At 38.9% G+C, this 12549-nt stretch overlaps 1 protein-coding gene across 2 annotated transcripts in view; it reads left to right on the forward strand.

The window, feature by feature from the left end:
* Positions 1-12549, forward strand: part of DCAF5 (DDB1 and CUL4 associated factor 5) — a 129481-nt gene that overhangs the window by 113067 nt on the left and 3865 nt on the right. For both annotated transcript variants that reach the window (XM_027843726.1, XM_027843727.1), the window contains exon 8: positions 2602-2729. In XM_027843726.1, coding sequence (XP_027699527.1) covers positions 2602-2729 — 128 coding nt within the window. The remainder of the gene's footprint in view (positions 1-2601; positions 2730-12549) is intronic.

A 12549-nucleotide genomic window follows, 5' to 3' on the forward strand; every position in this document is an offset into this window, starting at 1 on the left:
TGTATCTGTGTTGGCCCTGGGAGTTCAAGTACAAATAATGAAACAGTCCCTACTCTCAAAGATCTTCCCTTTTGGTTGAGGAACCAAGTGCACATATAAGTATATAGTGCATTAATATAAAATTAATAAATACAAAGTAGTTGGGAAGGAGAGCACTAGCAACTGGGGACATCAGGAAAGGCTTCATGTAGAAGGTAATATTTGAGTAGCTTCTTAAGGAAGAAATGGATTCTGTGAAGCAGAAATCATGAGGGAGTATGTTCTAAGTATGTGGGACAGCCAGTGAAAAGGCCAAAAGACACAAAATGAAGTGTGCTGTGTTGAAAACAAACAGAAGCCAATTTGTCTTGATCTCAGAGTATAGGAGTGGGAGTAGTGTCCAGTGAGTCTGGAAAGATAGGATGAGACCGTGCTGTGAAAGTTTTAAAAACTTAATAGAGGAATTCATATTTTATCTTAGAGACAATGTATGACAGAAATATAGACAATGACAGAAATAGAGAAGTTTTGAAGGGGGGAAGTAATAGGGGGAAGTGTGAGGAAGATGGTGAGTCGTTTTGGACACAGTGAACTTGAAATGTCTCTGGGTCATCAAGTTTGAAATGTCTACTTGGCAAACTGATGATGCGGGACTGAAACTTGGGAGAAACTAGGATGTTCGTTCTGCCTGTCTTTGTGTTCATCATATACATAGAGATGGTAGTTAAACCCATTGGAACTGATTGAGTTGCTGCAGAGGGAGAAGATGAGAGTTCAGAACCTTGGGGAACACCCACAGGTAGGGGTTGTGATATGGTTGATTAAACAGCAGAGGAGACTGAGGAGCAGTTAGATAGGTAAGAGGAGAATGAGGAGAGAGCATCCAGAAGAAAAGGGAGATCCAACAGTGTCTGATGCAGCAGAGAGGTCAAGAAAGAGGAGTGCAGAGAAAAGACCATCAGATCATTAACTTTGGAGAAAACAAATTCAGTTGAATGAGGTTGATGCTAGATTACAGAGCTGAGGGTGAGTGAGAAGTGAGGAAGTGGAAGCTTCTTTTCTAGATAGCTTTTTCAAGGAGTTTAACTAAGAAAAGGAGGAGAGATCTAGGACAATAGCTTGAGGGAATTGTAAAGTCTATTGAAGGTCATTTTTAAGGATGAGGGAGCCTTGGCCATGTTTGAAGCCTGTAGGGAAGTAACCAGTCGATAGAGGTTGAAGATTTGAGAGAGTATAGAGAGATTTCTAATTAGGAAATCAGAACACTTACAAGTCATGACAAGACTACACACCCTACAGTACATGACCATCCCTCTGTGTTGCTGAGGTGAAGAAATAACTCATAGGAATTGAAACTGAGTAATCAGGAGGTTAGAAAATGAGGCACATCTATGTGATTACTGGCATAGGGACATCTAGAGGAGAGCCAGGAGTAGGAAAGATATAGTGGGTCCAGTTGGTTCAGTTGCATAATTTCCTCCAGGTCTTTGGCTGCTCTCTAGTTCAATATCCAACTCGGTTACTATCCAAGTGAACACAGGCCACAAAACAGAGAGAGGTACCCTGAGGAATTCTTGTAGGGAAATTGATATCCAAGCTTTCAAAAAATAGATTTAGGTCTCTGAACTTCATTTCTTCCTCTTCCCTGTCGTGACATTCTAAACAGACCTCATGGGAACTTATGGAGACTGGCCCTGCTTAGCAGCTGGAGACAGTCCTCAGTAAATCTATGAAGAAGGCTTGTGCTCTTGCTTCCTCTCTCCTTGCTGTGCTCTCACCTTCTCCTTAAGTGAGTGCATTGATGGTAGTGGGTTAGCACGATCATATTTGGATATAAAGGAAAGTTCACTCTGTATGTTTACATATGAATGCTCTGTATGAGTATAATACTCCCAAAAATGATTCTTATGAGAATGTTGATTATAAATTTGGCCTACATGCATGAATTTTTTTTAAAGTGTTTAAAAAAAAGTCTGCTTTTAAAAAAGTGGTTTGGTTCTTTGGGTGGGGGAAGGGACAAGCAATACAGGAGGAAAGATTTTTTTACCTAGATTTGGTAAAGTAAAAACAAAATATCAAAATCTATTTTAAAAATATGTTGCAAGCACCCAGAGCAGTATACCAACTGGTATACTGGACCTGAAATGACATGGTCTTTTTCTTCTACTTTCTCCTACTAATTTTTGGCTTAATATATTTGGTACTACCTTTCCCAGAAATACCTTTCTCTGTTATTTACATCTGCCTCTAATTCAAGCCCACCGTTAATTCATTTGTTCCCTGTTGCCAAACTGGTCGATTTCATTTGTTTCCAATATATTTCTAAGCCAAGTGCAGAAATCAAAAGCTTAAAAAATTTTTTTAAATGGCCTTCACTTGACAATGGAATTGCAGTGGGTAGGTGTGGGCAGTATTTAAAGGCTAAATAAAGGTACTGGGTAAGAGCACATATGCTGAGAGGTGTTTCTTCTTCATTCTTTCCATAGCAACTTTATCTGCAAGATAAAATATTTTACTAGTGTTATATTTTACATATTACAGCTCAGGCCCAAAGCTGGTTGCCTTAAATACATTCCCATCCATGCATCCCCTTGTTTGATTTTTCTTCTTCTTTCTTCCCAGGTGGCATTGGCAGGGTGGTCAATGGAGCCTTCATGGTGTTGAAAGGCCATAGGTCGATTGTCAACCAAGTCCGGTTTAATCCCCACACCTACATGATCTGCTCCTCTGGTGTGGAAAAGATTATCAAGGTCAGAACTCTACCTTATTCTTGCCTTTTAGAGAAAAATTGCCATAGTATTGTAACTTGAGTTAGATGAAATCTGACAGGACCTCAGATAGGGTTCACAACCCAACTGTTTAATCAAGGATGATCTTAGTAATGATGTTGGAGATTAGTTAAGTGATTTGGGAGAGGAAATGTGTTTTTATAATATTTGTAAAAGGAAAAGCAATCTATACATAAGAGATTCACATTTTCATGCACAATCATCTTTTTCTGTTCTACTTTATGTGTTAAAATGCTTATTTTATATGGTGTTTAAATTCAGAGTGAAGAAATAAAACAAACCAAAAATTCATATTTTGGCCTATATTTTGGTCATCAGTTAAGTATCTTCCAGAGATTGTCTCACATTGCTACCATGTTTCCAGTTGTCTCTTGCCCTTAAATCTGATTATTTTAGCCTGCCAAACTTCATGTTGAGGTTAAGGGGATATGTTGTCTAAAACTCATTTTTCCATTTCCCATTGATTGCAGCTGTAATTTGTCAAGTCTTTAACTAAAGGATTCTGAGAACCACTGGCCAAAATACACTGAAAAACAAACCAAAATATTGCATGCAGTTGTGTTTGAGGTTGTTTGATAAAACTGAAATAACTTTAATTAATTTGTATATTGACTAAATTAAATCATTCTCTGCCAAGGTATATTTTTATAGTCTGCAAGTAAGACACTCAGCTTGGCATTTATTCTTGATAAGATGGCCCAGTGCCCATCACTCACATTCCAGCTGCTAGGAATCTTGACTACTTTCCCCATTTGGTCTTTGTGATTGCCAGCTTTCTATCTTGGACTCACCTCATGTTGACTTGACATTTTATCATTTAGGGACCATCCATATGATCATTTTAATGACTGAGAAATCCTCCTTCACCCTATAAGTCAATAGTCAGTGTGTGTGTGTGTTGTGTGTTTAGAAGAGGAGAATGGATTAGAATAGTAATTTTCTTCAGTGCCTTTAAAGCCTTCATACCCCTGTTGTTCTAAAAGTATATTACCAACCAGAAAGATTTATGAAGGAAAATGAACATTTGCTAGGCTGAATTTTTAAAGTTCTATGTCTTAACTATCTTAAATCTGATGGCAGACAAAGGCTCACAAAGGTCAAGTGGTAGAAATTATAACTCATGTTTGTCCATAGCCTAACTTCCTTCAAACTCATCTTATTACTGGGAGCCATTGCTAATTTGCATGACTTTATATATTACTCTGAGAAATTTTTCCCTAAATGGCCTGGTTTTCCAAATCTCTGGTCCCAACCTCACTGACATATCTCTATGTATAGACTTCTAACTTTGTTTATGGCTGGAATCTAGACACTTCTTTCCTAGCTTATTGCTAAATGAGTTTTGGATCAGTTTTTGTTTTGTGACAGTCTTCTGTTAGCCCTATGGCTTATCTGGTTGATTCTCTGCAATAATTAGAATTCCCTTTGTATTAAAGCCTGTTTGTTGGGCTTTTTTAAAATATGCATTCAGACATTCTGATAACCTTTTTTGGATTTAGTGACTGCAGATTCCTCCCCTTCGGAATTCTTAGCAGTTTACTTGCTTTTACTCAGACTCCTGAATTCTTTGAACCTTCCTTTTGACTAATTGACTAAAGTTTTGGCACCAGAACACGTTCTGTCTAGGCACAGATGACATAATTCTTTTCCTCCAGGGAAGCTCTACTTGGGCACTGCCTATAGAATAGAGCTTCCTGTTTGGCCTTTTTTATGTACAGAGTCCCAGACTACTGTTGACTCAACTGAAGTCCTTAAACTTAAGATCACTATAGGGAAACCAGCCAAGGTCTCCGAAAAGGAAAAGGAGAGAATGTTTTTTGCATGAGGCCAGCCACACTGAGCTGGGGAGATCACTGCTCCAGAAGATGAGACGTTTAAGTCTCAGTTGTTAGCTTCTGTACCAAAAGAATTAGGATCACTGCACCAAGATAAGTTGAATCTCAATCTGAATTCAATCTGAATTTTTAAGAAATTACAGTACCTATACCTAGAGGGAAAAGGCAGCAGTTAAAACTGAGCTTAGTTTTGTCTGAAGTGTATCTGCTTTGGTGGCAGTCCAACCAGAAATTGCATCTCCTCTGGAATTAGAGGCAGTGCAGATAATATTTCATATACTGCCTAGCACTTAGTAGGCACTTAATAAATTCTAGATGCCTGATTGCTAAGCAGAGTGAAATGAGTCCCTGTCCTGGCCAGCAATCACCTCATTCTGAGAGGCAGCTTTGGGCATGCTCTGGGTCTGGCTCCTCTTGTAAAGGGGGATTCACTCTGGTGACTCGTTCCTCAGGAATGTTGTGGATAGACTAGCGTGAGCTATTTAACATTCTGACGATTATTTCTAGAGGGCTAACAGACTGCATACTACATCGAGCCAAATTCCAGTCTTTGCCACAGAACTGCTTCCCCCCACCACCACTTAGCTCCACCCACCCTTCTCTTTTCCTGATTGTTCCAGGGGCACCTTTTTCTTTCTCACAAGGAAGAGGTCTGTACTCTCAGTTGTGGTTTCTGAATGCTTGCTTCCCAAAAGGTCTTCTCTCTCATTAGCTCTATGCCTCCCTCTGGAAGCTGTGTATTTTGTAGTGAACAAATGCAGAGGCAACAAGGAATGGCCTGGACAGAGAGCTGGCTGAGAAGCCAGGGTGGTTCAAGTGCTGCCTCTGACACATAATTAGTGACTTTGGTTGAGTCACTTCTCCACTCCTAAGCAGTGCCCTAAAACCAACAGGTGCAGAGAAAATGCTGACCTGCGAGGGTAGAGAGAGTTCCCAATTTTAATGAAATCACAAGTTGAGTCCTTATCCCTGTCCCTAACAAATTGGAAAGGCGAGATTCTTTCAAACACCTTTGCTTAGGTAAAGCACTGGCCCTGGACTCTAGAAGACCTGAATTTAAAGCCAACCTCCAGCATGTTCTAGCAGCATGACTCTTGGCGATCACTTAACCTTTGTTGGCCTCAGGTTCCTCATCTGTAAAATGGGAATAATAAGAGCATCTGATTTTTTCTTCTCAGATGGAAAGTCTTCCAAACAATTTAAATTAGATTATAACTATGCTATAAGAAATATGTAATAGTCACATATATACAGATCAGTAGACTGGTTGCTTAATGATACTCCTAATTAAATGTTTGAATAAACAACCAGACTCCGTACCTGCCTGTAAAGTTAAAGTCTTCCCCCTGAGAGTATTTCTTTACTCCTCTGTTTTCTCATGAATCCAGCATGCTAACAGTCAATAAACATTAAGCGCCTAGCCTGTACCAGTGCTGCACTAAGCACCAGCGATACAAAAAGAGGCAAAAACCAGTTCCTGCCTTCAAGGAGCTTATAATCTAAAGGGGGCAAAACATATAAACAAATATAGACAAAGCAAGCTATACACAGGATGTGTAGAAAATAATTGAAAGAGGAAAAGCACTAGAATTAAGAGGGATTGGGGAAGGCTGAAGGTGGAATTTTAATTAGGACTTAAAGGAAGCTAAGGAGACCATTAGAGTGGAGGAAAGAGAGCATTCCAGGCATGGGGGACAGCCAGAGAGAATGCCCAGAGCTTAGAGATGGAGTATCTTGCTTGTGGAATAGCCAGAAGACCAGTGTCACTGGATAAAAAAGTATGTGTCATGGAACACTACTTTTACACTACCCTTTCCCCCAAGTCTATTTTATTTCATATTTGTTAGAAATAGCTTTCCTTTTGTTTCTGCTATAGCTTGTTTACCTTCAGGATAATGAAGCAATCATATGTAGAATATAAATTCCTTGAGAACAAGAACTGTCTGGGTTTTGTCTTTGTACCCCGGAACCTAGCACAGTGCTTGCTCATACTCGGCACTATTGAATTGTATACTGTTGTAAATTTGATGTTTAATTTTAATGATAGAACAAGAGAACAGGGTCTTGTTGCAAAAGACCCATTCCACTGACACTTCCCAACCCTCTGGATGAAATAGACTACTAGATGGATTCTTTCAGGGTTCATTATTTTCCCCAGATTGTAAGACTCTCAAAAAAAGAAATTAAGGAATGAGCAACCCTCTTAGACTTTCTCAGCCCACAGAATTTGCCTTTAGGGAAATTTAGAGTATGGACCATGAGAATTACTAAATCAAGTCTTTTCCCCATTAGCTATCGTAATTCTCCTAGCTTCTGATATACTCCTTAAGAAGCAAAGAAAAAAGTTGAAAATTAGTTTTATCTTACATCCAAAAGAAAGAGAACCATTATTTCATGGGATATTTAGTACTTGCATACATGATAATCAGTGCAAAGTATTTGCCAAAAGACTACCATGAAGATAATTGCAACTGGTTGTTAGGGATGAAACAGCAGAGAAAAACTATGAGGAACTTGATAAGGCACTTCAAATTCAATAAACATGCACTCTGATACTTGGGAACTTCAATTCAAGGGTGGAAAAAGGTAAGAATGGGAAGAAATCTATGAGAAAGCATGGTTCAAAAAGAAAGAATGAGAGAAGCCAGAGACACACACCATACAGAAGTCTGATAACTTTATGTCAGAAATTGATAGGGTATTGGAAACAGCAAGCCCCAAATAGCATAACAGAACTTGACGAACTAGAAAAGACATGTTTCCGATGTGGGAATTATCCCTAAATCTCTTATCTGTGTACAGTCAGACCTTTGATTTAACAAAGCTAATCTCACAAGTTATAAAAATAAAGAAGAAAGAATAATGATGAGAAAAGGATATAGTGTACAACTGAAACAATTTAATCTTGAACTGTGTACATAAATATTTGACAATTTAAAAATGGGAAATGGACATAAATTATCAAAAACAGTTTTAGTAATTTTATAAAGAATTTCAGCCATTATATAATTACTACAACAAAGAGAACAAAAGAGCCCAGAAAATACCTTTGTCAGCAGACTTTTTGATTTACTTGCCAACCAAGAGAAATGGCTACCAGAGGAACACTGGATTAGAATATAAACCCAGTCATAAAATCTTTTGAAGGATGATGGACACTTGTGAGTAGGGTCATCCCATAAAGCACCATTGAAGGGTAACAGCAGTTTAAGAAGGAAAAAAAAGAAAAAAACTTTGCAAGGTATCTAAACAAACAAAATCATCCCAAAGGCATTTATTATGAAATAGAAAGAAGAAAACAAATAGAAGGAAAAAAGAAAATATTTGTAAAAATTATTATAAGAGACCTTTCTGTCAAGAACAGTGGAACTACTATACCAGTATCCTGATATCACCATCTTGATTGTATTTGTTGGATAGTTGGATAGATAGCCACTAAAGAGAACAAAGATGAAGAAAGCAGCCAGATTAGACTGTGTATATCGAGAGATCTGTGCTGGAGGTGACACAAATGTTAGGGCATATCTGAAAAAGGTAAAAAGGGAAGATACTAAAGGAATGGGGAAAAGTCTCATACATTAGTACTTCAAAAAGTGACCAAGAGAACATCATTAACTATCAGTCTATATGCCTACTCTCCTATTTATATGAAATTTTTAGAGAATCATCAATACAAAAATCAAGAGTATCCTCGCTGAAGGTATTAATAGTTTGAAACACGAAGACTTCAAAAAGTAATATTTAACAATAGACACTATCTTTACCAGTTCACAATTCATTGAAACAGATAAAGAATGTAAGATCCAACTGTGTTTATTATTGATTTTCAAAAATTGTTTCAGTAGAGTAATATGCCACCTTACAGGCTCTTTTTCAGTATGGTGTCTCCCATCCATACATGAAAATATTCAAGATTCTTTGAAAGCTATAACAGCAGAAATAACCCTGTTCAACAGAACAAGTAATTTGTACACTCATCAAAGATGTTTGCCAGTGTGATGGAAGAGACCCAATACAGAGTCCCAAGTTGAAGAGAGATTCCTTTGGATGGTAAGGTCTTCTACAGATGACATAGTGTTGATGGTAATAAGCCTTGGAATGTTGTAGAACATACTGCAAAAGATCTGTCATCAGTCAGAGGACTCTGGTCTGTCCTACCACACAGGGAAGACCCACTGGTCTTCCTAGGTTATTGTATGCATTTGGATAGATATCCTCTAGAGCAGGCGTTCTATCTGGAGTCCACGAAGTAATTTTTAAAATAATTTTATAACTATACTTCAATATAATTAGCTTTCTTGGTAACATGTATTTTTATGCATTTAAAAATGTGTTTCTGGGAAGGGGTCCGTATGCTTCATCAGCCTATCAGACAGATCCATGACACACAAAAATTAAGGGCCCCTCCTTGTCCATCAGTATGCATATTTAGGACAGACAGTATGGCCAACAAATTGGGTATAGGGTTTAACAGGAGGAGAGTGGGCATTGCAAAGCTCCTTCTAATGACCCCAAATTTCCCACGAAAGCAAAAGCCTGTATTTTTAATACCAACATTCTTCTGCTGTTACCAAATAACAAAACATGGAATATGACAATTTCTGACAACTTGAAAATTAATATCACAGAGGGCAATGGAGAGGCACACGGTGGTGTGATCAGGCTGCAGCATATCACCATCAAGGAATTTTAAAGAAAGATAGGAGTAAAAGATGTCATCAAGGAATTGTATGATAAGGAGAGAAAATTATTTGTCACATGTCTAGGATGAGGGATAACAGATGGTCATCTAAGGTATTCCTCTGGTACCCTTGCAATATCAAAAGAAAGTGAGGAAGGCCTTCAGCAAGTTGGGCTAAGCTTTTATAAAGGGCAAATTGATTTCTTTATGTGCTTTCTTTCCTCTGGTATTTTCTTATGCCTAAATAAAAGTGCCATGAGCTTTTATTCAGCCATTTTGTAAAATGGAGCTGGGAAAGAATTCACTTTCATGAGCTGGGTAGGTGATCTAGGAGGAGAATGTGGAACTTTTTCCTGTGCCAAGGATTCTATTTCCAGACAATTTTTCCCTTTTAATTACCAAAGTCTACTTTGGTACCAGACCTCTTGAATGATGAAAAATTAGTTAATACTTTGAAATCACAACTTAACCTTTATGGACTAAAAGTAGACAGATGAAAGATTATAAAAAGCTCGTATGGAAATTATTCTTTGGTTAAGTGAACTTAAGGAATTTCACAAAAGCATTTTAAGGCAGTTCTCTCTTGGCACCTAATTTCCTGATAATGTTATCACTCATATCCTTTTGAGATGAACCTATGAAGCGAAAGAAGGAAAGGTCAACTAAGCAAATGAAAAACTTGAAGCTTGACGTTGGATTGATGAAGCTGTCATAGGAAGCTGTTTCACAAACCCAAAACTGTGTGGTGTCTTCTGGGTGGTGATGCTTTCACCCGGAGTTGCTGAATGAAGAAAGGGACCAAGAGGAAGCTGGAGCAAGCTTCTGTGGAGTTTTCACAAAGAGGAAAAGAACTTGTAACTGCTCGATTCTCGGGAAGCAGTGTTCTTAGCATTGCTGTAAGTTAGGAAGGTTCAGGAGGCTTGTATTAGAAGCTATATAAAGATAGTCACCCTGTCAGACAAGAATCAGCATTGCCATGGCTACATGCTAATGTGTATGAGCTTATCTGGGCCACTTTGTGGACTAGCCTGTCATAGTCAGGTGGATCTAATAATTCTCATTTGCAGTGACAACTTAATTACTGTTAACTTGGTTTTTTTGCATAACATCTGCCATGTGCAGTATTTTCTGTGCCTCCTCCCTAACACTACCACCTTCCTGTGAAGAAACTGGCTGTTTTAAACACCTGTGGCTAGATGGATGGAGTCCTCATCTGGGTGTCAAAAAACCTTGGTTCTTGTTGCAGCTTCTGCCCCTGATCCTTCAGGTAGATAGCACAGATCTAGGATTCAGTGAACCAGGGTTCATTTCTAAGGTTAAGTCACTTACCGCCTTGAGCTTCAGTTTTTCCATGTGTAAAATGAGGGGATTGGATTGGAGTAGTTGATCTCTGAAGCTTCCTCCAGTTCTGGGTCTGTGATGCTCGGATGAATTCATTCATGGTGTCCTATGGTTCCTCACTTGTCTTTTTTCCTCCAGTCAGTACATTCTCTCTACCATTAGGCTGTTGTGGATAATGTCTGTGATGGGTTTTTTTTAAGGTGCAGGTGAAAGGACACAGGCATTTTGATAGTTCATAATATTACCTGAAAACTCACAAGCTCACCTATGTTCCTGACTGATCGCATTTGGAAAAATCCCACACATTGTCATCAGTTTTCTTCCTAATACCAACACATGGAGTGTTGCACAGCAGCTGAGCCTACCTCTTGTTTCCCATTTTTCAAGATACAATGGGGATGAGCAGAAAACTGAAGTCCCTACTGATATTGATGGGGCTGAGATGGTTTCTTTTTTTGGGAGTTGTGACTGGCCTTAACCTAACAGCTGGACAGAATGTTGGAGAACTTGGTTCTCCTTGGTTGTTAAGCCAGTTTCCTGGGTAATGCTCCTTGCCTTTCCAGGGATGAAACTGCAGTGTAGGTTGTTAACTGTTCTTACTAAAACAAGTGTAAGCAATACATATTAGTTAAAAATAACAATATTGCAGTAGGGGAATTAGATGAACAGAGTAAAATATTAATTCTCAGGGAGCTGTGGTGTAGGGGCTATATATAGTTCTGAGGAAAGTTTCTCTTGGTAAGATCTTGTCCCTTGATCCCAACCCCTTCTTGTCTTCTCCAGAAAATTGCCTCTACTGTTATTCCTACATTTCCACTAATCTCTGATTCTGTCCCTATCTCTTGGTGCCTTCCTTATACCTACAAAGATGCCCATATCTCTTCCATCTTTTAAAAAACCCTCACGTGATCCAGCTATCCCTTCTGTCATTCTATATCTCTCCTTCCCTTCTCAATCAAACTCCTTGAGAAAAGTGCCTTTATTTCCTCTCCTCTTATTGTCTTCTTACCACTGTGCAGTCTGGCTTCCTGCCTCATCATTAAATTGAAACTTTCAAGTGATTTCTTAATTGGCAAATTAATTTCCTTTTCTCAATCATCATTCCTGACCTTGTATAACATGTGACACTGTTAATCACCTCCTCCTGGGTACTCTCTCCTCTCTAGGTTTTTATGACACTGCTCTTTCCTGGTTCTTCCACCCTATGTTCATTCCTCATTCTTTTGTTCTAGATCCTCATCCATGTCATGCCCACTAACCATGAGTGTCTTCAAAGGCCTGCCCTGTACCCTCTTTTCTTTTTCCTCTACACTTTCTCTTGATGATATTATCAGTTTCCATGGGTTCATTTAACATGTCAGTGTAGGTGCGCCCCAGATCTGTAAGTCTAGCCTAGTCTTTCTCCTGAACTCCAGTCATACTTCACAATCTGCCTTTTGGACATCTCAAATTGGTTAATCCCACGGGCATCTCAAATTCCTCATGCCAAAACAGAACTTACTATCTTTCCTCTCAAAATCACCCCTCTTCCCAACTTCCCTATTACTCTTATGGACACCAACATCTTCCCAGTCACTCAGACTCACCTCAACACCACCCTTGACCCTTCACTCTCACTCACAGCATATACATATCTAATTCGTTGCCAAATCTTATTGATGTTATAAAGGTAGAAGCAGCACCGTCTCTCCAATATGTTCTCTTCTCTCCACTCACACAGCCTCCACCTTAGTTCAGGCCATCATCACCTCTTGCCCGGATTGTTGTAATAGTCTTCCATTTGGTCTCTCAGCCTCAAGTTTCTCTCCACTCCAATCCATCTTCTGTTCATCTGCCAAAGTGATTTTCCTGAAGCACAAATATAACCATGTCACTCTCTCTCTCTCTCTCTCTCTCTCTCTCTCTCTCTCTCTCTCTCTCTCTC

This window comes from Vombatus ursinus, unplaced genomic scaffold (genome assembly GCF_900497805.2).
Source record: "Vombatus ursinus unplaced genomic scaffold, bare-nosed wombat genome assembly UNPS02014926.1, whole genome shotgun sequence".
Lineage (NCBI taxonomy): Eukaryota > Metazoa > Chordata > Mammalia > Diprotodontia > Vombatidae > Vombatus > Vombatus ursinus.